The sequence below is a fragment of the Tupaia chinensis genome, unplaced genomic scaffold, assembly GCF_000334495.1.
Source record: "Tupaia chinensis unplaced genomic scaffold, TupChi_1.0 Scaffold144247_1, whole genome shotgun sequence".
NCBI classification, from domain to species: domain Eukaryota; kingdom Metazoa; phylum Chordata; class Mammalia; order Scandentia; family Tupaiidae; genus Tupaia; species Tupaia belangeri.
The window spans coordinates 844,917-872,100 of NW_006204105.1; the positions used below are offsets into that span (position 1 = coordinate 844,917).

Sequence of the window (27,184 nt, forward strand, 5' to 3'; positions counted from 1 at the left end):
AAGGTGCTACTTATCAGTCCCTGCTTTTCACCATAAATCTGGATTCTTGTTGTGCCACCTTAAATAACTACTGTGGCCCTTTGTCCTTTAATGTAGAGAGAGTAATAGATTCTTTGTGAGTGGGAGGGCTGGATCTCTAGCTCTACGACCCAGTCTTAGATTGAGGGAAGGTTTAGGAGTTTGCGTATTTATTACTATTAGTGTTGCTACATAGAAAATCACCCCAAAACATAGGACTGAAACCACAAATATTCAATATCTCACAGTTTGTAAAGGCCAGTGAATCTGGGAGTAGCTTAGCTGGGTGCAATTAGCTTAAGTTTTCTCCTAAGGCTGCAAACAGTCAGCTGGGGCTGTTGTATCTCAAGACTTGACAGGGGATGAAAGATATACTTGAAGGCTTACACACTTGGTTGTTGGTAGGCTTTAGTTTCTAACCACACATTAGGTCTGTTTATAACATGATCATCTACTTCCCTTAGCACAATTGATCTAAAAGAAAGAGAGCAAGGATGCTCAAGATGGAAGCCACAGTTGTTTTATTTTTGTTTTTAAAAACCCAGTCTAGGAAGTAATGTCCCATGGCTCCTGCATTATTCTGTTCAGTAGAAGTGAGTCACTTAGATCCATCCCAGACTCAACGAAAGGGGCAATGGGGATTACACAAGTGTTTGGTTTTCCAGGATCATTGGGGGCCAGCCTAGAGACTTCCTACCACAGTCTGCATCCATTATCTGAGCTCTTGGAAACTAGAAGATAACAATATTAATTCCCTCTCTTCCTTCTTCTGGAACAAGACTATTACAAGTCAAACACAGAGAGAGGAAGCAGAATTAGAACTGAGGCTGGGTCCAGGACTCAAATAGCAGTTGACTATATAGTCCAGTGACATAATTATTATACCATTGCTTGGTCCCAGGATTAACAGAATTTCCACATATAAAGTGTATGAAATTTTCACTCCAAATTTTATCTAGAATATGTACTTGTATTTCAAGAGTCGATATTCAGGTATTAACAATGACATGTTATACTGATTGGATATTATGGTTACCCAAATGAACACAACTTCAGAGAAATAAGAAACAACATTAAAGTCAGCATTCAACATTAAAGTCAGCTTTCCAAAGCCAAATGGCAGGTTTTGGCTTGATGGCAATGCTGAGCTGTAGCATATCTCTAATTTTTATACCCTCTTTTTACCCTGAGAGTTTGACACAGGGGATAGTTTTTTTTTTTGGTCTTCAATTCCCAATCTTCAGGAGCTTGTTTCTCTCTTCATAGGTTCAGTGAATTCTTTTTTTTTTTTTTTTGAGAATTTTCACCATAGGGCGCATGTGCTCGCCAGACAGAGAGACAGACAGAGAGACAGAAAGCGAGAAATCACCCCCCAGGGGGGATGGTCACGCCGCAATCCCTTCTTCTCCATTTTCCTCTTGGGATCTTGGGCACACACGCACACGTGCCTGGCGTGAGTTTTAAGCCATCGGGTCCGGGACGCGAACCACAGTTGACTACATGGGAGTCCAGCGACATAGCCATTACGCTAACTGCTGGTTACCACGGTTCAGTGAATTCTTAAAAGACATTTTATATCTTACCTCTCTCCTTTGTCAGAAGACCCTTAGGTCTTCCCTCCCTTTTATGCCATTCTTTCAGCACAACTCCTCACTTGGTGGAGCTGTTCTAATCTTGCAAGCAGAAATTAGATGTTAGGGAGAACCAGAAATGGGGCCTAATCCTTGGAAATAAAACTTAGCTAAGTAATCAAGGTCCCGTGTCATAGGGACTGGGCCCAGTTCTACTCAATAACAGAAAACCAGAAGCAGTCTGACCCCAGATGAGGGAACTGTCCAGAACCTGGCAGATGGCTCAGCACTCCAGGAGGTTCAGATCTGTGACTCCTGTGTTCTATCCAGAGGGCAGTTAAAAAGAAAAAAAAAAAGATGGTGCAAGGGACAGAGAAATGGCTGACCCTAGGAGGCAGGTGTAGTAGAAAGGCAGAAAGGCAAGCCCAGAGTACCCCAACCCTGGGAGTCGGGAAAGCCATTTGAAGGGAAATGTAAATGCCTCATGCTTACAGGGGCCTTGCAGGTGACATAAATAAGTGAAGCAGGTTAAGCGTAAGATCCTAGGGATGACGTAGGTGACTGTGACTACCTGGAACATGTAAGGCCAAAATTAATCTGTGAGGCAAAGTTGCTAAGAGAGGTTTTACCAGCAGGGGGCACCTGCAGCTGGTTTTTATCATCACAAGCTCAGGGTTGGTACTCTTGGGTGAGCCCTATTATCAATGGTGAGGCTCTAATTTGAAGTTTCCTAAGCAGCTTGAATTCACAACAAGCTGCCTGAGGATATAGTGTGGCTACTTTGATTTTCAGAGCCAACCAGAGAGAACTGCACACTATGTGGCAGGAAGAGTAGCAGTGATGCATATTTGATTTTTGAGTTGAGTGGGCAGGTACCTCACCCAGGGAGTTGTAGCTCAAGTTTTCTTAAAAGGGCAGGATCTTGGCAAATTACATTCTAGTGACATAAGTGGCAGCTCATGAGGTACCTGTTCTTTTCCCCTCTCTCCCGGCATCTCCACTTCCTGCCAGTTCGCCCATCTCTCCAATACCCTCTACATCACAGAAACTTGCCCTTAACACTTGAAATTGTTTGGGAAGGAGGTTGGAAGAGCCTTGGCTTAGATAGATGCATTTGCCTTGTGATATTTTAGAGGTGTCACCTGATGTCTGATGGTTCATAATATACAGAGAGAGAGAGCTGTTGCCAACAAGATCAGTGGAACATAGCACTAGAGATCATCAGAGAAGAAGCGTGGAGAGGTCCGGCTCACAGTACATCATCTGGGCATGAATAGCCAGGGTCTGAACTAGGATGAAACTGGTAAGGCCCTTACTTCCAGGATCATGCAAGTGCAGGGTCAGATCCTGTCTTCATTTAAACTTTTGATATGCTATTCATTATGAATTTTACTTTTTAAAAATTTTTTGAGAGGTTTTTGCTATAGGGCGCATGCACTCACCAGAAAGACAGAGACAGAAAGCAAGAAATAACCCTCAATGGGGGATGGCCACACTGCAACCCTTTCTCCTCCATTCTCCTCTTGGGATCTTAGGCACGCACACTCGCCTGACTTGAGTTTAAGCCACCAGGTCTGGGACTCGAACCGCAGTCCACTACACGGGAATCCAGCGACATAGCCATTACTCCAACTGCTGGTCCCAGTTCATCATGAATTTTATACATTAACTTTTTTTCTAAAATATTACATTGAAATATTATTTATCTTGCCCAGCTGCAGTGGCATGAGGATAGGCTGCTGCTGAATAAGGCTGGGGCTGCATGGGGGTTCTCTGTTTGGATCCTAGATCAACCTGCACAGGCCAGGCATGGTTGCAAGCACCTGTAATCCTAGTTAAATGAGAGGCTGGGACAGATGCTCACAACAAGACCCTGAAAATTGACTTCTCTCTCTCTTGCCTTCCTCCCCATGGAAGAAATAATCATGGCTTTTGATTCCTGAGTTTTTGGCTGCCCATATATTTTGCACCTCAGATGAGTGCCTCACTCCCCTCACCCTCTTTCCATGCCTGAGGCTGAACAGTGATGTGGTCCATCAGCACTGGGACCTCCTGGCCTTCATTCATCTGTTTCCTAAGAAGTTACCAGAGCCAACAAATATTAATAGAAGATGCAATAATTCTTTTTATATGCCGGAAACTCTGATTTAGAATGAGTTTAAGTATTTCTGTACCTCTTGTTATATCTCAAACATAGTATAAAAATGGGATACTTTTATCTCTGATTAAAAGATTATTTGAGGAGGACCAGCAGATGGCATAATGGTTTTGTCACTGGACTCCCATGTAGTCGACCGTTATTCGAGTCCTGGATCTGGCAGCTTAAAACTCACACTGAGCACATGTGCATGCATGCCCAAAATCCCTAGAAGAGAATAGAGGAGAAGGGATTGTGGCATGGCCATCTCCCCCTTGGGAGTGATTTCTTGCTTTTTATCTCTCTGTTTCTCTCTGTGTCTCCAGAAAACACACATGCCCTATAGCAAAAATAAATAAATAAATAAATAAATAAATAAATAAATAAATAAATAGTTATCTTCATTGTAATGAATTGTAGTAATTAATATTAGGTATGTTTGTCCTTTAACCAAACTTGCATACTTTAGAATGGAATTAACTTATGTAGCCACTATACTCACTTGCATTTTGCAAGGATAAATGGCTGCTGAGATTTGCTCATCTTTTGTCTAGAACTGCCAGATGTTTGATACTGAACTTGACAGCTCAGTATTTTGGCTTCTCATATGCCAAAATGAATATAAGAGTGAATACACAGTGTGCAATTTTCTCATTAAAATTTTTTTCTTGATGTGTGAGTCTTTCTGAGATTGTATCTGGGTGCTTTTGAACCCTTGCCAGCTGGAAGAAAAGACAAAACAGCTGTTCTGAACTGCCAAGAAATTGGTTTTCAATAGTTCTAAGTGGGGAAGAGGGAACTTGCCTTTGCTATATATTTTGCCTTTGTCCTGGGAGTCATTACTTTGATGAGCCCTCTTGGTTGTGCAGATGTGAGCCAAATATCTAAACAGGGAGTAGATCTTGATATTAGTTAAGCAATTCACTGCAGATACTTTAGATTATGGTCTAAAATGTTCTGTTTAATAGTGACAAAAACTGGCCTGGGAGGGGTGATATATTCTTCTACATAATCACAATTATTTAATAATTTTAATGACTCTTATGGGAAACACGCTAAAATATTTAGGGATGAAGAATCTGCATCCCACTTTCAAATGTTTCATCAAAATAACAGTCATAATTGTGTGTGCGTGCTTGTGTACGTGTGTGTGTGTGTGTGTGGGTGTGTGTGCATAAACGGCTTTAGCTTCCTCATTTGTACGTTAGCTTCTTCACTCGGCTTCAGGGTCAAGCTAGTAGGAGGTATGACAGGAAACAAAGGCAAGGTTCGTGGTATATGTAGCTGTTTTGTACATAACAATCTTGTCTTCTAATTCAGAACCCAATCTGAGAGCTGAATCAAGATCATGCCTAGATTGACTGATACATGCTCTGTGGTCTTGGCCTGGAAATGCTTACCCCATACTGGAAAATGACTCAGGTTTTAGTTGATACTGCAATTGTCACGAATGCTTAGAAAGTTATTTATGAATTTATTTCAGTATCATTTCTGATTTCAGACATTTATTTATTAACCCTAACATCAATCCCTTTAGTTTTTAAAACCTGGTATCTATGTTCAAAGCAAAGAGAATTATTCCGGTAATTCACACAAGTGTTTCCTTACTATCCTACCCCCTCTTCAAAAATTTACATACATTTCCTGCATGACTTCCCAGCCCCCCACATCAGATACACATAAGTAGTGGGTGTTGAAAGGATGAGGGTGATTGTGTGAGTAAATTACCACCAGCTGTCTGAAGGCTTGGTTCTAATTTTTTTTCCTTGGGGTTTTTGTTACAGCTGACAGACGAGGCTAGCCAATGAAGGAGACGAGTCTGAATAAACATGCACACACACAGGCGTGTGCAGGCACATACATACACTCTGCTCAAGTCCGGGGAGAAGTGTTGGGAGATGAAGGAAGCACTGCAAGATGGAGGAAATGTCTACTTTTGGGGTTTTTTTCCTCGGTCCCCAAAACTCCAGCCAGCAAGTTAGGGAACCTCTTTTTCAGTTTCCTTGCCAGTGCTTTGGTCTCACATGAGAAATCAGAAAGCTGAGAAATGGAAAATCTGGGTCACCACCCTAGCCCTAGAGAGCAATTTGGAACAGAACTGAAATTAAAATTCAAGACTTCTATACAGGATTGGAATCCTGCCTGGTATGCAAACATTAATGAAAAATAGCTATGATTTATCGAACACTTAAAATGTGCTGGGCAATGAATTAAACCCTTAAAATACACTATCTTTTTTTATACTCACAGTAGCCCTATTAGGTAGTTATTATCATTAACCTTATTTTACAAATTTGGAAGCTAAACCACAGCGTTTAAGTAACTTATCCAAAATCACATGGCTGAAAGTGGACGGAAATTGGAACCCATCTCCCTGACTCTAGAGACAGTAATCTAAGGTGTTCTGTTGTAATACCTGCTAGTGTTGTAGGGCATGCTTCAGTGCTCTTTCAGATGAATGGGACTCTGGGGAGTCACCAGGGGAGGCCAGGAATATTTGTCCTTCTACCAATAAAATCTTAAAAAAATATTTTTCAACATAACTGTTCCTTAAATTTATTTTCAAAATCTAGTTGACAGGAGCTGGCAGGCGGCATGGTGGATAAGGGCGCTAGATTCCCACATGGCTGACAAGGGTTCAAGTCCCAGACCTGAGGGCTTGCTTTCTCGCTTTCCCTCTCTCTCTCTTGTTCTGTCCCTTTGTGGTCGAATTAAAATAGATAAATAAAATAAAGTTAAATAAAATTAGTTGACAAATAATAATTGTACTATATATTGATGGGATACCATAGATATTTCGATGGATGTATGTATTGTGGAATTATGAAAACAAGCTAATTTTTAAAGTACTATATTTTGCAATCTTAGTATATCACAAACTTTAGTATTACTAGCATTCTTCAATACTCAGCTCAGATGCTATTTTTTTAAAGAGAGGTTTTTGCTATAGGATGTGTGAGCTCACCAGAGAGACAGAGACAGAAAGCAAGAAGTCGTTCCCTAGGAGGGATGACCACATTGCAGTCTCTTTTCCTCCATTCTCCACTTGTGATTTTGGGCATGCACACACATGCACCTGGTGTGAGTTTTAAGCCACTAGGTCTGGGACTTGAACCACAGTCTAGTACATGGGAGTCCAACATAGCCATTTCACCTTCTGCTGGTCCTGATGCTATCTTCTTTATGAAAACTTCTTTACTCAAATTTAATTAATCACTCTCTCCTCAGGTTCTGCCTCCTGTGTACCTTTATTGTAGTACTTTATAGCAATCTGATTTACATTCTGGTTTGATGAATGTTTACCCACTTTCAATATTAGATTTTAAACATGTAGTACAATGTTTATCACATGCTCTGTATACATTTTTTGAATTACTGTTGAATCAAATAAATTAAGGTAACCAAATTGTCTTTGAGTATTAGCTACTTCTAAACCTCTACCTGGTCATATAGGAAATGAAGCTCTTTACAAAGTCCCCCTTCCCCGCACAAGTATTTCTGCTTATCCCATGAGTTTTCTAATCTCTCTCGAATGGTTCCTGGTCCTGATCTCTGTTGTTCTGTGCACAGCTGCCACTTTACCATGTAGAGTCTTTGAGACACACACATCTGCACCTCCCCACTCCCACTCTCCTGTAGCTACTGAAAGGTAGCTCTTTCCATTTGTGTATGTACAGCAGTTTCTCTGCAGGTTACTTGAACAGCCTGGAAAACCAGGTACATCTATCCAAGCCACAGTTCTGTCCAGTAAGGTCCTCTGTTGTACAAATAATACATATGGCAGATTGGAATTTATAAGCTCGATTGGACAGTTTTCACCATGTGAAACTCTTGTTTTATTATACCTGGAAACCTGCATTTTTTTTTTTTTTTGTTAATTGGCCTGTCATTTAATTTCTCTAAAGCCCCATTTTTCTCTTCTATAAAAGAGAGTTGCTCTCTTGCTACTTCATTTATCTTTATTGCCCTTATCACATGTGGCCTTTTGGAGTTATTTCTTTGTTTATTGTCTATCTCTACTTGCAGATTGTATCTTTTATGAAACATGGTCTTTGCTGTTTTTCTTAATTCTGTGTCCCTAGTATAAAGAATAGTGCTGACACATGGTTCTAAAGTATTTGTTGGATGAATGAATAAATAATATATCAGTATTATGTTGTACATTTTACAGCATTGTTCTAGGTCTCTATTTCTGCATAACAATGAAACTCAACATTTAATGCCTTAAAACAACCACTTTATTTTATCTTATGATTTTTTGTGTCAGGAGTTTGGACCGATCTCAGCTGAACAATTTGTCCGACCCATGCGGTATCAACCAGGTCACTTGGTTGTGTTCAGTGAAAGGTAGGGCTGCTCTGCAGATACCAGGACAATTTCACTCATATGTATGCCCTATGCCCTTGGGGACTATGAGGTGATGCTTACAGTTGTCTCAGAGCCTCTCTTCTCCACATCCCCAGCAAGGTAGTGTGACTTTTTTCATGGCCGCTAGTATATCAAGAAATCCAGGTGGAAACGACAAGTTTTCTTATAACCCTATCTCAGAAGTTTACGATTTAGAGCTGCATCCTATAGGTCAAGTGAATCACTAAAACCAACATAGGTTCAAGGGAGGAGAATTAGATTCTACCGCACAGTACAAGAAATAGCAAAGAATTTGCAACCATGTTTATCATGTTTCTTTTCCTTCTGGCACAGACATTATTCCCTCTGGTTCTTGGTCTGTCCTCTGTGCTCTTGGTTCCATTCTTTATGTCACTTTTCTTTTTCCATAAGAAATGATCCTTGTTTGTGTCTGGGTAACTTTTGAGCTTGCTTCCTCTCTGCAGCAGGTTAAAGACCCAAAGGCAGATTTTTATTCTTCCTATTTTCATCCCTTTCAGTATACAAGCCACTTAAAAATTTTAAGGCTGTCTTATGTACTCATATATAACCAACTCGATAGACAAAAGCCACACTGACTTCTTTTTCTGAAACAAGCTCTTATTTATTTATTTATTTACTTACTTACTTACTTTGGTTGACCTGCCTATGAGCCTGATAATGAAACCTTAAATTCTTAAGAACTCTTGTCCGGTACAGAAGCATACTCTTAAAGATTCTTAGAGGCCAGAGACCACCAGTTGATGTAATGGCTATGTTGCTGGACTCCCATGTATTTGACCACAGTTCAAGTCCTCGACCTGATGGCTTAAACTCACGCCGGGCATGTGTATGTGCGAGCCCAAGATCCTGAGAGGAGAATGGAGGAGAAGGGATAGCGGTGTAGCCATGCCCCCTGGGGGGTTATTTCTCACTTTCTGTCTCTCTGTATCTCTCTGTCTTTCTGGTTGAGTGCTTGTGCCCTATAGCAAAAACCTCTTTAAAAAATAAAAAAAGATTCTAAGAGGCCATTTTGCTTAACTGAGAGGATATATGAGGTACCACCTTCAATCTTTTTGAGGTCCTAACCATGGATCCAGCAGTCACATCTTAGATTTAATTTTTGCTCTGAAGCCACTTTTTATTGTGAAAGCTTTTGTTGTTTAGAGAGACAAGAGATGAGAAGCAGCTTGATGTTTAAACCTAGCAAATACTAGCTCTTTATACTTCCTTGAAATCTACTTAGAAACTGAATAACTCTCTCTCTTTTTGATTTCCTTCAGCCCCTCTTCTTCTATTTATACTTTTTTTTTTGAGAGGTTTTCACTATAGGGCGCGTGCGCTAGCCAGACAGACAGAGAGAGACATAGAGACAGAAAGTGAGAAATCACCCCCCAGGGGGGATGGTCACACCGCAATCCCTTCTCTTCCATTCTCCTCTTGAGATCTTTGTCACGCACGCACACGTGCCCGGCGTGAGTGTTTAAGCCACCGGGTCTGGGACGCGAACCACGGTCGACTATGTGGGAGTCCAGCGACATAGCCATTATGCTAACTGCTGGTCCCTGCTATACCTTTTAATAAAAGAAATAAATTAGCAGTTTTGGCATTCAGGCTGAAAATCTCCTTAGCCAAATCCACTCATTTATTAAGTCTGTTTTCTATTTTCTGCATTACCAAAGGCAATGATATTAATATATGCTCTGAAATAACTCAGGTAAAATTTTTTTTGCCGTTAATATTTTCTTCACTGTCTTTCACATTATCGCCATCAGTCTCCTCAATGTTTTTCAAGCATTTACTAACATTTTCTCCAGACCCTCCTGCTTCTGCTGTACCCAGGTGCCAAAGTCATTGCCATTTGTTTTAGGTTTTATTGTAGCAACATCCCACACCCAGATACCAAATCCGCTGCTATTTATCTATTGCTATTTAGTAAATGACTCCAGAATCTATGGCTTAATGCAACAAACATGTTATTGTATCTCATAGCTTTGACGATCAATAATTCTAGCATGGAGCAGCAGTGTAAATCTACTCCATAATGGCCACAGTTAGGGTTGCTTGGTTGTGCTCAGCTGATGGAAGACTGTTTCACACATGCCTGGCACCCTGAAATAAAATGCTGGATTTGGGGCTCAGCTAAGCTCTGCTCTCCCTGTGTAGTCTCAGGGCTTCTGCACATGGTTTTTGTAGTTTAGTAGCTTGACTTTTTTTTTTTTTTTTTGAGAGGTTTTTGCTATAGGGTGTGTGTGTTCGCCAGACAGACAGAGACATAGAGATAGAAAGCGAGAAATCACCCCCCCAGGGGGGATGGTCACGCCGCAATCCCTTCTCCTCCATTATCCTCTCGGGATCTTGGGCACACACGCACACACGCCCAGCGTGAGTTTTAAGCCACCGGGTCCGGGATGCGAACCATGGTCGACTACGTGGGAGTCCAGCGACATAGCCATTACGCTAACTGCTGGTTCCCAGTAGCTTGACTTTTTATCTAGAAGTTCAGGGCTTCAAAAGCCAGTGCCCCAAGAACGTCACATAGAAGCTGCAAGCCTTCTTATTGACCTAGACTTGGCAGTCAGACAGCTCATCTGCTGCATTCTATTAGTTAAGTAAATCTTTAAAACCAACCCAGATTAAAGGGAGAAGAATTAGAGGGGAGAAGTAGCCAAGAATTTGCAGTCTACTTTCATCTACCACAGACACTGTATCCTTGATTTCTCTTTGTGTAGAAAGGACACTCTTTTATATCCAAGGTTAGAGAGAGTGACGTGGAGCTGTGAGAGACCAAGGAGACATCCACAGATTAACCAAGTGATTGGTAAACTGCAATGATGAGCCAAGTGACAGATGTTGCAGACATATGTCCTCTTATCTAAGTGCTCAATGAATACTAGGTGTCAAAGTTAGGGAGGCAGTGGGCATAATGATTAAACATAATGTTCTGGAACTAAAGTGATTGGTTCCAAATCTAGCTTTGCCATCTATCTGCTTTGTGAACTCAGGCAAGATCCTTTACCGCCTTGTGTTCTACATTACCTGGTTATAAAATCGAGATAACTAGCGCCTTCCTCTTAAGGCTATTGTGAGGATCAAAGGAAATACTATGCACAAAGCTTCTAGATAAATAATCTGGAAGAAATATTTTAGATGAGCATCTTTTTATTATTACCTTATAGGCCATGTAAGTGATCCATATCAAGATGGATTTTCACCTAGAATAAATTTGGAGGAAAAAGGGGGAAGAATAAGAAAAACTGAATGAGGAGTAAAAATATTAGAATATTTGGAGCTGAATGTATAAACTGTGACACTTTTCTATTTTTTAATCCCTTATCTAAATTTAAGTATTTTCTGAAGCACAATTATTTGAACAAATTAAAAGCAACACACTTAGCAAGGAATAACACAACTGGTTTAATTTATTGACATCCTCTACCCTAGTTATTTGAGTTCTAGTCCAAAAAGCTGGAAGGAGGTACACAAGGAGGAAGATGTGTAATTTCCTACGTAATGATCCTCAGCCTCAACATAGAAGTAAAAACTCATGTGTTAGGATAGGCCAGGTTGTGCTGCTGTAACAAATAACCTGCAAATCTCAGTAACTTAATATTACAAAATGTACTTCTTGTTCATTTCATATGTTTGATTTGAGTCACGAGAAGGCTCTGACCCTCGTTGTTGCTCAGAGACCTGGACTGATGAATGCTTCACTTAACCTGTATTAGCCTTCCAGAATCAATGCAACAATATCAATTGACAATACCCAAACTGGCTCTTAATAAGTTACTGTACAAGCAGGTGGTATGGTGGTTAAGGTGCTGGACTCCCATATGGCCAATCATAGTTTGAGTCCCAGATCCAGTGGCTTGAAAATCACATCAGGTGTGTGTATGTACATGCCCAAAATCCTGAGAGGGGAATGGAGGAGAAGGGATTGTGACAGGACCACTTCTTCTGGGAGGGGGGGATGAGTTCTCATTTTCCCTCTCTCTGTCTCTCTCCAGTGAGGGCATGTGCCCTGTGGCAAAACCTAAAAAAATTAAATAATAAAAAATTTTACTGTACATATGACAATAGCTAAAAAAGATTTTGAATGTTCCCCATACAAAGTAATGGTAATTGTTTAAAATGATGGTTATGCTAATTATCCAGATTTTATCATTACACATTATACTTACATATTGGAAAGTCACACTGTACCCTATAAGTATGTGTAATCGTTATGTGTCAATGAAAAATGAAACAGGCTCAACAACAGTGGCCTGGTGGTAGCATAATGCTCTGCAATGCTGGAAGCCATATGGGAAATTGGAGTTCAGCTCCCTGGTAGAGCTGTACATATGGGGCACCTGCAAGCCCACTATCCTGGCTAGCTAAAAAGTTGGTGGAGGGATTATGATGTGAGACCATGCTAAGGGTACTTCTCTCTCTCTCTCTCTCTCTGTCAGGAAGGAAGGAAGAAAGGAAGATAGAAAACAAATGTCTACATTCTTCCTAGAGGTGACCAAATTAAGCTTCTTTTCACATTTCAACAGCCCAAACAAGTTACATTTCACTGACCAAAATCCATAGCTAACTATAAATGGAATGGGGAAGGGTAGAGTTACCATGTGTCTACAGGAGAAAAGCTTAATAAAAAGCCTAGCAGGACTACATACAGGCATTGGTAGATTGCATTATTGTTCCAAAAATTCTCTCCTCCACCTGTGCACTGTGGACAGATTGGCCTTTTCTGCACTAGCGACTTTGGATTTGGCCACATGAATTACTTTGGTGAATGGAATATGGAGGAACGGATAGTGTACTAGTTCTGAACTGAGATTTTTAAGAGACATCACAAATCTCTTCCAACTCTCTTATGCTCCTAAATTCTGCCATGAGAATATTCCCCAGGTAGCCACTGATGCCTTAGTGTGGGTCCTGGATTGAGAAATATGGGAAGAGACTTAAATACATGCCAAACCAATCTACACCTAAATCACAGATCCTTGAGTGAGAAATGGATGTTTGTTTTATAATACTGAGATCTGAGGGTTCTTAAGCAGCGTGGTTTCAGCAACAAGATTATTAGTATAGTCAAAAAGACTCAGCATAGGATTTCAGAAAAACTAGCTTCACAGATAATGGTTTGCAAGTAAGCATATGAAATACAAATTTACTGTTAATAGTATTCTAAGAAATGTCAGGTGAAACAAGATAAAAAGATAGGTAGGTATCTTAAAATATGACTAACTAGTAAATAATGTATCTATTACACTAAGAAAAATTTAAATAATAAATCCTAGTGCTGTTGAGGCTATGCAAGATGATAAAATTAGAACATTCTTTACTCTAAAATTCTCATGCTTAAGTTGTCCCAGAAAAAAAAAAAAGTCTGAATTTGCTCCTGTTGCTTTAATAAAATACCTTAAACTGAGTAATTTGTAAATGACATAAATTTATTTCTCGTAGTTCTAGAGGCTAGAAAGTCCCACATCAAAGTACCTGTAAATTCAGTGTGCAGTAAGGGCTTGCTCTATGCTTCCACAGTGGCTCCTTATTGCTGCTTCCTCTGGAGGGGACAAATACTAGGTCCTCCATGGGCAGGAAAAACAAAAGAGCAAAGGAAGTAGAACATTCCTTTTAACCTCTTTTGCAAGAACACTAATCCCATTCACGGAGGTAGACTACTAATGACTTCCCAAAAGGACCAACCTCTTAATACTATCACACTGGATATTAGGTTCCAACATATGCATTTTGTAGAAAAATACACATTCCAACTGTAGCACAATTAAAAAGAATAAAATAATAAAAGCAAATCTTCATTAAAGCATTCTTTATAAAAATGTAATAAAAAACAACTAAAAAGCTATGCAATAATAGACTATTAAGCTATGTTTCTATTGATTTATTAAATATTACATAGTCTTTGGGATAATAAACATGAACACTTCATAATAGCAGAGATGAATATCGAATAAATGAAAAATATAAACTTTGTCTAAGCTTTAATTATAACTATAAATATGTAATGTATGTGAATAATAGCTAAAGAGAATATAGAAAAATTTAAGCATTTGTATTGGAGGAATGGTCTATATAACTAAAATTTTAAAAATCTAAGACAAAAATTTTTCTTTTGATAATAAATATAATTTTAAGATAATAAGGGAATTTATCTTCTCAAAAATATACTGATGTTTATAAAAAGTCAGTGTTTGGATTCAAAGATACTTTTTTCTTTTCTTTTTTTTTTTTTAGAGAGAGCGATTTTTGCTACAGGGTGCATGCACTCACTGGAGAGACAGAGAAAGACAAAGAGACAGAAAGTGAGAAATCACTACCCAGGGGGGATGACCATGCAGCAATCCCTTCTCCATTCTCCTCTCAGGATTTTGGGTATATGCTTGTCATGTCTGATCTGGGACTCAAACGATGGTTGGCCATGTGGGCATCCAGAGTCTTAACCACACTACACCACCTCTTGGCCCCCAAGATACATTTTTAGAAGAATGGAAAGAAATTCAACAAACTTTTAACATTGATTATCTCTGTGTATTATGAGAAACTTACTTTCTCTATATTTTTTCTGTACTTTCCAAATGTTTTACAATGAAATAAATGTGCCTATTTTCTAGCCTCATTTTGAGACCCCCAGGTTACCTAGTTAGTATAATATCATGTCTTGAATGCAGTGCATGTCTAGCTGTAGACAGAATTCTCCACAACTCAATAGCCCGTAATTTAATTTGAGACAGAACTAAATATAGCATCAACTTTGGTATGGAGGATGGAAATCTGACTCACCCTGCTCCTGTCCTTTTTTTTTTTCTTTCTTTTGGGCTTCTCAGGCAACAGGAGATTCTTTTCAAGACAGGTGGTCTATGAGCCTTTTCTAAGGTCAGACTGGATCTTAAAATGTTCCTGGGAAATTCTTTTTTTAAAGTGAGAGAGAGAGGGAACAAGTGCGCGCAATGAGACTGTATACAGGATTCGGATCAGGTCTCATCACTGTTCTTTTACTTCAGTCCTCCAGTTTGCTGGGTCTGGTACACTTGTGTACATGCCTAGAGTAGTTTTCAGGCTGACTAGACTCAGAATTTGAACTAGGTGGCCACGTGGGATCTGGCTTCTTTTGAGCAACAGTTTACTTCTGTGCCAGAAAACTGATACAACATTCTAAGCTCAGAAATAGTGTGGTCTTAACTATAAAATGTTTGGGTTGGGGGATTCTAGACCAGGGGCCTTTTAGGAAGTTTCTCTGAACACTCAAATGTTGTGTTATCCCGTCCGCCTCACCCCTACTTTGTACTGATAATTAGGGGAATTAATTCAAGAGATAGAAGACAAGATGACTACTTACCCCAAGCCTATCCAACAGTTTCGCCAATTCTCAGGCATGCCAAGGTCCTCCCTGTGCTAAAGTCCTAGGATGTCTGAGAATAAATTCATTTTGGAAAAGCCGTTTTGGTCATATCTTCAGAAACCATGTCTTTGGGCTCATACCATGGAGAAGACAGCCTGTATCAGAACCTCAGCAGAGACTTTGAGCCTTTTTGGGTCTCAAATTTATCATCCGTTACACAAATACAACTAAATCAACATTGTCACATGTGGCACTACAAAGCTTTTGAAAATTAAAAAAAAAAGATCAGTGCTAATGCTAATAATAACAGTGATTATGTCACTTAATGAAAAGGTTTACTTTAGAGCTTAAAAGGGAGTTTCGGGTTGTAAGCACTCTACTTACAGCATGTGTGTCTGGTTTAAACCTTGATACAGAAATAGATGGTACAGGATCTCAGTCAGTGCCATCTCTCAAAGGCCCTTTTCTGTGACCTTAGAACAGTTACAGGAGATCTTTGGTCCTGATGGTTACTGTCTTCAAGCTTTTCCAATGTTCCAGAAAGTTTAGAAACTCCCTGCCTCCTTGAAGCTAATGGTAGAGCCCAGCTACTGGGGAAACTGCAAATCCAAGAGGTAGAACAGCATAAAGTCAGGGAAGGCCCAAGAAGGAAGCAGCTAGTAACTGTGAAAGGTTTTCTTGAGATGCTTCCCTTCCTGGGCCAGCTCTGTGGCCCGGTGGTCAAGGCAACTGGTTTCCCTGATGGCCAATCACACTATTGTAGTCCTGGCCCCAGTGGCTTGAAAAACATGCTGGGTGCTTGTGCGTGTGTGCTCAAAATCCCAACAGGGTGGTTTAATGGAGAAGGGCTGTATGACCATGTCCCACCAGGGTGCCTTCTCTCTCTCTCTCGCTCTTCCTCTCTCTCTCCTCCATTTCTGAGGACAGTCTCTAGACTAATAGTGAAACTGACATGTCCAGTCTCTAGGAAAACAACGTTGTGTCCTATGCCTTCCTAGACTCCCTCTCTGGCTTGCAGATGGCCTGTGTGCGAGGAGAGGCAGGCATGCTGGAAGATCTCCTCTTCAAATTCTCTTAACACTTGGTTGGTTTTATTCAAAACCCTTGTTTGGGATGAGCAAGGGACAGAGAGCTTGTATGGCGTCTTCTAAGCCCCCTGTCTGCCAACATCATTCCTTTGAGCCTGCGAGAGGGGCCAGGGAGACGGGAGGGTGTGTTCAGGAGCGTGTAACCTGGGCCGATCCTGCCGGAGCCCCGCCTCCCCTCGCGGTTGACAGCTCAGCTGGTGCCAAGCTGCTCGTGCCAGCCAGTCGTGTCTCAGCCTGGGAGTGTGTGTGGCGCACCGCCTGCCCGGGCTGCCTCTGGCCCCAAACAGCTCCGGGCGCCGCGCCGCTGCGCTCCAAGTCCAGCTTCCTACTGAGAACAGTCCATCCCTTGTGCCCGTAGCACCGTGAGCTGCAGGTTCGGCCACGTCAAATCGGTTTTCTAAAAAAAGCGGGGAGCAGAGCTCTCTCTTCGCCGCCGACGCAGAAAGGAGGAGCTGGGGAGGAAAAGGCTGCTGCTTTTTGCACTGGAGATTCGTAGCCAAGGCTTCCCATTTTCCCAGGCTGCTTCCTCTCCTGGGTGAGGAGCGCCCTGAGAGTAAGGAAGGAGGCTGGAAAATGGAGCAGACGTGGACGAGGTAGGTGAGCTGTTCTTTCTCGCCGCATTCAGGACTTGGTGTCCCTCCTCCTGCCCCTCCCCCAGCGCCCTCAGGGAGAGGTCGCCTCTCACCACGAAGGGTCTTTGACAGCTGATGTCCTCTTTCGCCTCTCCCTCTGGGATTCTCAGCCCCCCTCCCTCGCTCCTCCTGCACGTGTTCTGTTCTCTGGTGTTGCCCTTGCTCAATGAATCTCCAATCCGCCTAGTCTTGAGATTTAAAATGTCCAGTGAGGATGCCTGAAGTTTCTGTAGAAATGTCTGTCTTTTCCTTGTTTTGGGGGCTTTTTTTCTTTTCTTTTCTTTTCTTTCCTTTTCTGCAGGCTAGAAGAATTCCAGTAGGTCTTTCTTTAGAGAGACATTTGATTTCAGATACTTTGAACATTATCAGATTCATCCTCACCCTGCCACGTTTTCCTTCTCTGCCTCACTCTCTGGTAGTCACACAAAGGCAGAGAACTGAGTGAGTGAAGCCTGGTAATACTCATCTCCAAAGCTCCTAGTTGGAGCTGTCCCTGGGAGAGGAAAGGAGAAAGAGATCAGGGTATCCGACAATTCTCAAGCTTTGCTGAGGCCAGGGTGTCAGTCTGCTTCTAGGTCTGATTTTGGAGATACCCGGAGGAATTGTTTTCTTCATCTCCCACTTCCTCAAATTTCCTTTAAAATGGAGCTTCATCTTCCACTTCCTCAAATATCCTTTAAAACAGAAAGGGTAAGGTTAAGAGACCATGTCTTAAGACAAAGTCTTTTTTTTTTGTTTGTTTGTTTTTGTTTTTTTTTTTTTTTGTTTTTTTTTTTTTTTTTTTTTTTGTGGGATGCGTGGGATGCCAGAAGGTGAGACTTGGATTCCAGAGCTGTTTCTAACATATTCTTCCATCTCCAGGAGTTAGCTTTGGAGAATTGGGGTGGGGCCAGATGAGTGTTCTGACTCCTGAGGGAGTGTTTTTGTTTGTTTTTGTTTTTTTTTTTTTGTTTTTTTTTTTTTTTTGTTTTTTAGTGGGATGCCAGAAGGTGAGACTTGGATTCCAGAGCTGTTTCTAACATATTCTTCCATCTCCAGGAGTTAGCTTTGGAGAATTGGGGTGGGGCCAGATGAGTGTTCTGACTCCTGAGGGAGTGAAGGCTGGACAAACAGAGAAGGTAATTCTGGAGCTTACCAATACTTATGCAAAAGACCCAGAGGTGTATAGTTGATTGTTAAGCTCAATAGGAACAAACAGTGTAATGTGAATTTTAAAGAAAGAGCAAATTGAAGCATAGAGTGTGCTGACAGCAGTATGTGGTCTGGATTTATAAGTGATGATTCTACTTAGGGCTCTTTTCTGCTCTCCAGCCTCTCCTAGAGGACTGTGCTCTGTTTTCAGCATCATTGAGTAAAAGAAGTACAATTGAGAGATATGAGGGGACTCAAAGTCTTGCCTTGAGAGAAGATAAAGGACTTCGGGCCCTTCAGTGTAGAGAAGTGAAGACTGGGAAAGAAGGAGTTAGCCCTTTTCAAATATCTGAAGAGCAGTTGGAGGTACAGAGATTAGAGTAGTTTAGGATCTCTTAGGAGGACAGAGCAACTGATGGGAGAGAATTGTAGGGAGGCAAGTTATTGGCTTAATGTAACAGAAAAGCTTTCTAGCAAGTGAGCTACCTGGGCAGTACAGTGATCCCTGATCCTAGAGTTATGCAAGCAAAGACTAGATGACCTCTTCCTGCTCTTCATTAGTGTTTTGTACATGAAAATATGACTAACTTTCAAAATTTTATACTTACATATAAAAATTTCAGTCAAATTCAGAAATATATCAGAAAAAAATCACAAATCATGTATTTAACATCCAATTAATTTTACATACTAAATATACCCATGTAGTGGGCACTCAGATCAAGAAAGAAAACATTAGCGGCACCCTTAAGCTTTCCCTCTGATTGTAAGGATGACTGTTATCTTGATTTTTAACACCATTGATTAGTTTTGCCTTGTTTTAAACTTTTACGTCAATGAAATTATACACCACATACAGTTTGGTAACTGGCTTCTTTCACTCAGTCTTAGGCTTCTGGGATTCTTCTACATTGTTGTGTGTTGTAGTTCCTATTTATTCTTGCTTCTAAATAGGATTCTATTGTGTGTAATACAAAAAATTTATTGGGACCAGTAGATAGCGTAATGGCTATGTCACTGGACTCCCATGTAGTGCACCGCGGTTCGCGTCCTGGGCCTGGTGGCTTAAAACTCACGCCGGTCATGTGTGCATGCATGCCCAAGATCCGGAGAGGAGAATGGAGGAGAAGGGATTGCAGTGTGGCTATCCCCCCTGAGGGGTGATTTCTCGCTTTCTGTCTCTCTGTCTCTGTCTGGTGAGCGCACGCACCCTATAGCAAAAACCTCTCCAAAAAATATTTAAAAATAAATAAATAAATAAATAAATAAATAAATAAATAAAATTTATTTATCCATTCTATTGTTAATAGGCATTTGAGCAATTTCCACTTTGGGACTATCACAAATGGTATTGGTGTGAACATTCTTGTACATATCTTTTGGTGAAATGTGCACATATGTGTTTCTGTTGGTAAATGAATGGAAGTAGAACTATGAGTAATAGGAATGTGTGTTCAGCCTGAGCAAATACTACCTAGTGACTTTCTAAAGTGGTTATAACAGATTTCTAAAGAGGGTGTCCAGGAGTAGAGTCATAGTGAAAATTGCTCCATATTACTACACATCAGGGAAATGAAAATTAGGACAATTCCATACTGCTGTATGGATTTTGGAATGTTGAAGATGATTGTGTCTATATTTGTGACTTGATAATTGTACACTATATGCATACTGTGAAAAACCATTCTGTAGCCTACCAAAAAGTAATTTAAAAAATGAAAATAAAAACTAGAATAGTTACATGGTACTATATACATAGAATGGCTAAAATTAAAAAAGAGAAAATACAAAATGTTAGTGAGTGAAAAGTCAGAATATTCATTTTTTAACCCCTACCCACAATAGGAAATATATTTATTCCAACCAAGTACAGTTACATACATAGCAAAATTTTCATGTAACAATACTTAACTTTACTATGTGTTTTGTACTCTGTTATTTTCTATTCTTTAAAACAAATGTTGATGTGACTCAATTTATTTCAGCATCTAGTGGGTCATCATTGGAAAATCCTATAATCATAAATTGTGGCTGACACCTGAGATCCTTCCTAACCCACAGATCAGCTCAGTTCATAAACATGTATTTAAAATGTAAGAACCCAGTACAGGCTGCTGTACTGAGTGCTAAGAATAGGACAGTGAATGAGACTGAGTCTCTGCCTTTGAGGGCTTTACATTCTCATCACAGATGGGCTAAGGCAGAGATATGCACTGGCTGCTCTGGGAACATGGGGAAGCACAACTGTGATTCTATTCCCAGATTTCATTTTGGACATCTCTGGAAAGTCCTTTATCTGAAGAGATCTTCACCTGAGCCCCCGTATGCTTTATCTTGCACAAGCTTACCACAATAGACAGGTGCTAAGTGTTTGAATTTTCAAAGTTAGATGTCTTCTTTTCCCAATGGCATATCGTCTGGTTTTCTGCAGCTCAGTGGGAGAGTTTTTTTCCAGGGCTATTGTTTGGTGGTTGCTGATCTTTGATTAAACCATTTGGGGAGAGCATGGCTGGTCCTAGAATAGCAAATTTCCCATGTATATGCTGGCCTTAAACAAAGCTGCTTTGGTCACTAATCAAATTGATATGTATGAATAGGATGAATCATGAAAGGAATAAACTCATGGTGATGATACAAAACTTGATGATGAGGGTAGTTTTCCTCTCCTCATAATTTAATATTAATCAAGCAAATAGTTTCTACTACTCTACGTATCTAGTGTTCACCTATCTGGACTAGTGAGTCCCTATGCCTTCTGCTTAAGAGATTGTACTAGTTTCCTATTGCTGTTGTAACAAGTTACCACAAAATTAGTGGCTTAAAACAATACAAATTGGGACCAGCAGATGGCGTAACGGTTATGTCACTGGGCTCTCATATAGCCAACCCCAAATCAAGTCCCAGACTCAGAGTCCTGAAACTCACACTGGGTACGTGTGTGTGCGTGCCTAAAATACCTCGAGGAGAACAGAGGAGAAGGGATTGAGGCGTGGCTATTCCCCCTGGGGTGGAGGGTTATTTCTCGCTTTTTCTCTGTCTCTATAGCAAATATCTATTTTCAAAAAATACAAATTTATTACTTTGAAGTTCTAGATGTCAGAAGTCTGCAGATTAGTCTTTTAGGCTAAAATAAAAGTGTCAGCAGAACCATATTCCTTCTGGAAGCTCTGAGGGGAATCTATCCCTTTTTGAAGAGCTTATAGACACTTTCCATGGTTTTGGTTCATAGCCCATTTCCCGAAATGGCATCATTCGGTCTATGCTTCCATCATTACATCTTCTCTTCTCCAACTCTCTTTTGTCCTTCTTACAAGGACCCTTGTGATTTCACTAGGCCCAACCTTTATCCAAGATAATGTCTCTGTTTCAAAATCCTTAATCACATTTTGCAAAGTCCCTTTCACCATGTGAAGTGGCAGAGGCTCTGGAATTAGGAAGCTAGACATCCTTGGAATACAATGATTTAGCCTATCATAATGTTAAAAGCTAGAAAAGACATTATTCTTATTTCCATTTTAGGCGGAAATGTTTTTGTTTCTAGCATATAGGAAAGCTGAATAAAATTCAAGTGAATCAAATGTAAGCCTGATACAATTTCCCAAAAACACAAATAACTCAAGAAAAAGTGGACTCAAAATATTGAAGGGCAACCTGTAAGAGTGAAGGTTAGGAAAGGAAAGCAAATCAGTCTGCATTGCTTTATATTACCTGTAATTTGATTTAATAAAGTGCAGGTACTAATTGTTGTGCCTGCTGTTTCTGTGAGAATTGGAGAATGAAAGTAACATCTAAGGAAAATAATGAACTGGTTTCAAAATACAAGAGTTTGTTTCTTCTCTGTTATATTGTTAAAGTACGGCCTTCAAGTAAGTCAAGATGCCCATTTACCATGGCTGTATGTACTTAATGGTCCCCATTAAGAGCTTATTTGCATTTGTTCTGTTCTGTATTCATGTTTAGATTAGTGAAATCAGACATTTATTTCTCTTTGAATTCATGGTAAGTATAGAGCTCTATTTACAGATGCACAGTTACAACCAGTGAAGGCTTTCCCTTCACTTTACAGATATATCCCCTGAGACTAGAAAGGGTAAGTGATTTGCTGGCAATCATGCAACTGGCATTGGTGCCTGGAGATATGGGTAATTCCAGTAGCTTTCCTTACTATGAGGCTGGAACTTGGCGTGTAGCACTTTGCATTACAAAATACCTGTTTCCATAATTCTGTTACTAAATGAAACATCTTTGGACATTGAATTTCCTTTTCATATTTGGCATTACTAGCAATTCATTTTCTAGATTTTTAAAGAGGAAAATCTCTGCCTGGGCAACTCTGGTCTACTTTTAAATAGGCCTAATCTTGGGGGTTGGCTTGTGGAATTAGCCTCAATCAGTGCTTTTACTCCCACTTGCTTATTTCCCACATACCAGCTCAGCCTGAACCCTCAACCTCCAACTTTTTTATGGCTATGTGCTAAAGTTGAATTTAAAATACCAAAGACTGAGAAGGGATTGTTTTTGTCTCTCTTTTCATCCTGGGTCACCTGACAGTGACTGAGGGTTCCATTTTTTCAGGGCCTTTTTGAGCATCCATCCATTCAGTGGGTGCCCTGGGACACTACTCCTAATGAAACTGACTGCATTTTATAAATAACATCCCAAAATAACATCCCCAACTGGGCTCAGAACATTCCACAAGTTGTCTCTGGCAGAAATTCAAATAACATTTAAAGTTAGAAAAAAAAAAATCCAGAATAAAAGAGGTGTCTCAATGACCCAAGGTGGCTCTATCTGATTCTATTTTAAAACATTCAGATGCACTGAGGTCTTGCTTTCCTGTTTCCAAGCATCCTCAGAGTTCAGTGGCCAGCAAGAAGAGCATGACCTGATTTTTGTTTTTCCTTGAGTCTTCATGTCTGAAGCATTTCATTAGTTATAAACTATTTTTAGGGAATTTTATAATAATAATAATAATAATAACTTGTACTTTTACAGCACTTTAATTAGTCTGTGATACATTTTATCACAATCCGTCTTACTATCTCTAACCTCTTCCTGCTTGTTATACTGTGAAAACTTCTTGTCTCTTGGCTTCTCCAATAGCTAGGGAAAAGATAACCTGCAACTGGCGTCTTCCCATCATGGCCTAGGTGGTTTTATTGCCACCATGGGGGGCAGCATATTGCCACCAGCACTGGGGAGCTAGTTGTAGAGTGATAGCCACTTTATTCATGAGCTAAAATTATTATGAGTGGGTTTTAATGTACCAGTTGTTCCCACCTACATCCCAAGACTTGCCTTTGCTTGGATTTGTTTATCCTTCCAAAGGTTAGCTTCAGCTTTTGGTATTTTTAGAACCTAGTTCTGGGTGTTTTCTATAGCCAGAACATGCTCTGCCTACCCTGTTATAACATGTAGCTAGTTGGTTTTCCATATTCTGAGATTTTTGGAAGATAGACTGGTATTTGTCTTCAAATCTTCAGTCTCGAACATTGTTTCTAGCACAGATTGTTAGTAACTTTCTGTGAAAGACTGTTGTAAATATATGTTTGGGTGTCTCCTTATTATAGAATGGACATGGGATGTTTTCAAAGCTTAATGCCATTATATATGCAAATTATATTTATCATTGTTTAAGAAATATTTATCAATTATTACTTTGATTTAGACTTCTTAAATGCTAGACACATGATAGTGAATAATATTAAAACCATTCCTTTGAGAATCTGATAGCCTAGAGAGGTCAATAAGCACGTTCCTATGTCATAGTTAGATTTTTTTTTTTGCCAGAGGGCACATGCATTCATTGGAGAAAGGTGGGGAGAGAGAGAGAGAGAGAGAGAGAGAGAGAGAAACTGAGAGAGCACCCCCATGGGGGATAGCTTGCCACAATCCCTTCTTCATTCCTCCTTCCTTTTGTGATTGTGAACATACACATATGTGCACATACATGTGGTATGTTTTTCAAGCCTCTGGGTCAGGGACATGAACTACATAGTCAGCCATGTGAGATTCAGTTGCCTTAACCACCACACCACTGACTGGCCCCATAGCAATACCTTGACTTCCCAGTTTCTTAACTCAAAATCATTTTAGTATACCATAAGCATAGCTTCCTTCGTAGCTCATAGTTACTCCAGATTCTCCACTAGTAGGATCCTTAACTCTGAAATTGTATTCCCTTACCACCGGCCAAGTCTATTTCCCTATTCTTTTCTGAACGTTCAGTTTATCTCATCACTTACTCCAGTTCCTCAGCTCCCCTGTACCTTCCAGGCCATCTGCTCCTTATGTATCTCCCTACAGAGCATAGACCTCAGCGTCAGCTATTTGAATCATTTTCTCATCACTGCTTTAGAACCTCTAACTGCCTTAAAAATTCCCAACCCTTGATAGTCCTAGTCAATTTTATCATCTTTTAGAATTCTATAAGCTTTTTTTTAGAACATTATAAAGCCATATTGAGGGGTCTAGCTGTTGGCACATGCTGCTAAGATGCTGTGTTCTATAGGCTGAGGCCACTTGGGAGGTCTGGGTTTAATTCCTGGTCCATCCTAAAGGCTGGTGCAGTGGTATATGCCAATTATCCTAGAGATTCTGTGAACTGAGGCAGGAGGATTGTAAGTTTTGAGGTAGACCTGGAAAATAGAGAGAGAGACCTTGCCAAAACAAGACAAAAATAAAACAAAAAAATGCTGGGAGGGAAGATTAATTTTTTTCTTTTAATTTCAGCAGGTGTTTAAGATATCTCTTCTTCCTCCCTCCTGCTTCCTTCTCCTGCCTCTCTGCCCCTGGTTCTTTCTCTTTCTCTCAAAATACATTTAGTAGTACAAATAAAACCAAGAAGATTTGTATGTTCAATATTATTTCTATTTTGTAAAGTTTACATAGACACATGAAATAAAGAACAACTAAAAGTAAATAAAAGGCATGATGGTTAAGGTGGCTGATTCCTTCACGGCCAATCACACAGTTTAATTCCTGACATCAGCAGCTTGAAAAACATACCATGGATGTGTGCTTGTGTGCACAGAATCCCGACGGGAGGGAGGAATGGAGAAGGGATTGTAGAATCACTATTTCCCATGGGGACTGCTTTCTTTTTTTCTCTTTATCTCTGTATCTCTTTCTGGAGAGTACAACCACCCTTTTTTTAAAAAAATGTAAATATGTAAAAATATTTATCAATGTTGCCTTTTGGTGGTAACGTTTCTTTCTAGAAGTTTTTGCATTAAGGTGCATGTGCTTACTGAAGAAAGACATCACCCCTCCTCCGCTGGGAGGGATGGTCATGCTGCAATCCCTTCTCCTCCATTCTCCTCCCAGGATCTTGGCATGCACACACACATGCCCAGTGTGATTTTCAAGACACCAGGTCTGGGATTCGAACTGTGGTGGATCTTGTGCAAGTCCAACAATGTAACTGCTACACCATCTGCTAGTCCTAATGGTAGCATTTTAAAAATTGTTTTTAATTTCTTTATACACTTTTCAAAATTCCTATAAGGAATACATAATTCTTTTAAAAGTATGAAAAACAGACGTTATAAAGAAAAGAAACAGCAAAAGACCATGTGAATTAAAAAGTAGGTAGAAAGGGGAAAATGGTAATTCTTGACATCTAGTCTAGAACTCTGGAGAGATCAGGCTGTCTGCTTCAACCTACCCCAGGATCTGGTGACTAGTAGTTGTTAATGAAAACCTAGGATCGCAGCATGCATTGCCAAAACCAAAGGTGAAAGGCAAAAGTTGAGTTTTAGAAGTGGGTGGAGAGACTGACCATATACCATCCCTGGGTGATGTGATTGAATCCAAAGCAGATTATTGTCATGTCTCTTTTGATAGAGTGCTGTACATGTCTTGGCTCATTCAAGGGAGGCAGAGGAGAACTTATTAGATAATTGAATGGATGATAATCTCATGAGTAAAAATTACTTCAACTGCTTTCATGTTTTTAGTATTCAGTGGTTTCTCTGAACCTTGATGGGTAACACCAAAAAACTAATGTGAGTTTCCTGTAGGATGAAGACTTAGTGCAGTGGGGAATTAATGTAGATGCACAATGATGTTTGTAACTCACTGTAGCCATTGAGGACTTAGCACTGCCCAGAATTGCCTCCCAGAGTTCCACGTGGCTGTGGTCACTCAGTGAATAGACTGTGTTGAGCGAAGGGTGTTAATTGCTGCCTGTGCTGGAGAAGAGTGGCTGTTTTTGTACGGGTGCCAGGCCAGCCCAGGTGGAGTCAGTGCAGAGGGAGGCTCACAGAGATGCTCTCTCTGTTCTGAGCGGATTTGCCAATTGAGCATCCTGGCTTGCAGAGGTTATAATGATAGGTCTTGAAGAGAAATGATAATCTCACTGTATTTATTATGTAATAGTCTTGTGTTCTGCATCTGTGACTTCTATCCTATTTGCATCTGAATATGTGTTTTTGCATTTCTGGTGCCAAATGGAGGGTATTTGGCAACATTTAGAACATGGAATATGCACTCAGTGTCTTTCTTGGTAAGAGAAAAAAAAATTGATCAGAGCTTGTTCATCGGTGGACTTTTCTGCTTTGATTGTGTCTGTTTCCATCACCTTTTCATTTCTTTCTTGCTTAGAAACAATGTCAAGTGTTAGCATAGAAGGGATTTGGGGAAAGTGTGAAATTCCCCAAATTCTGGTTGGAGATAAGGAAGTATAAGATACGGGATGATTCACTTCGTGGATAGGACCTATATGATAAGTCATATTAGCCATTTCCCTTTTGGAATGTTAATTCATCTGTCACATGGCATCTTTTATGCCAGTCCTCAAATATTTAAGGCAATCTGGGTCCATTGGAATAAGTTAATAGCCCAAGATATAGAGTATTTTTTAATTTTTTTAGTTTTTTTTTTTTTTTTTT

At 40.1% G+C, this 27,184-nt stretch overlaps 1 protein-coding gene across 5 annotated transcripts in view; it reads left to right on the forward strand.

Moving 5' to 3' along the window:
* LOC102497941 (myomegalin) overlaps window positions 1-27,184 on the forward strand; it is a 251,520-nt gene that overhangs the window by 17,717 nt on the left and 206,619 nt on the right. The window contains exon 1 of one of the 5 annotated variants that reach the window (XM_014583307.2): window positions 16,897-17,123. The exons of the other annotated variants lie outside the window; for them this stretch is intronic. Within the exon in view, the coding sequence (XP_014438793.1) occupies window positions 17,104-17,123 (20 nt within the window). The 5' untranslated portion in view covers window positions 16,897-17,103. Of the gene's footprint in view, window positions 1-16,896; window positions 17,124-27,184 lie in introns of those variants that run through there. 5 annotated transcript variants of the gene reach the window in all.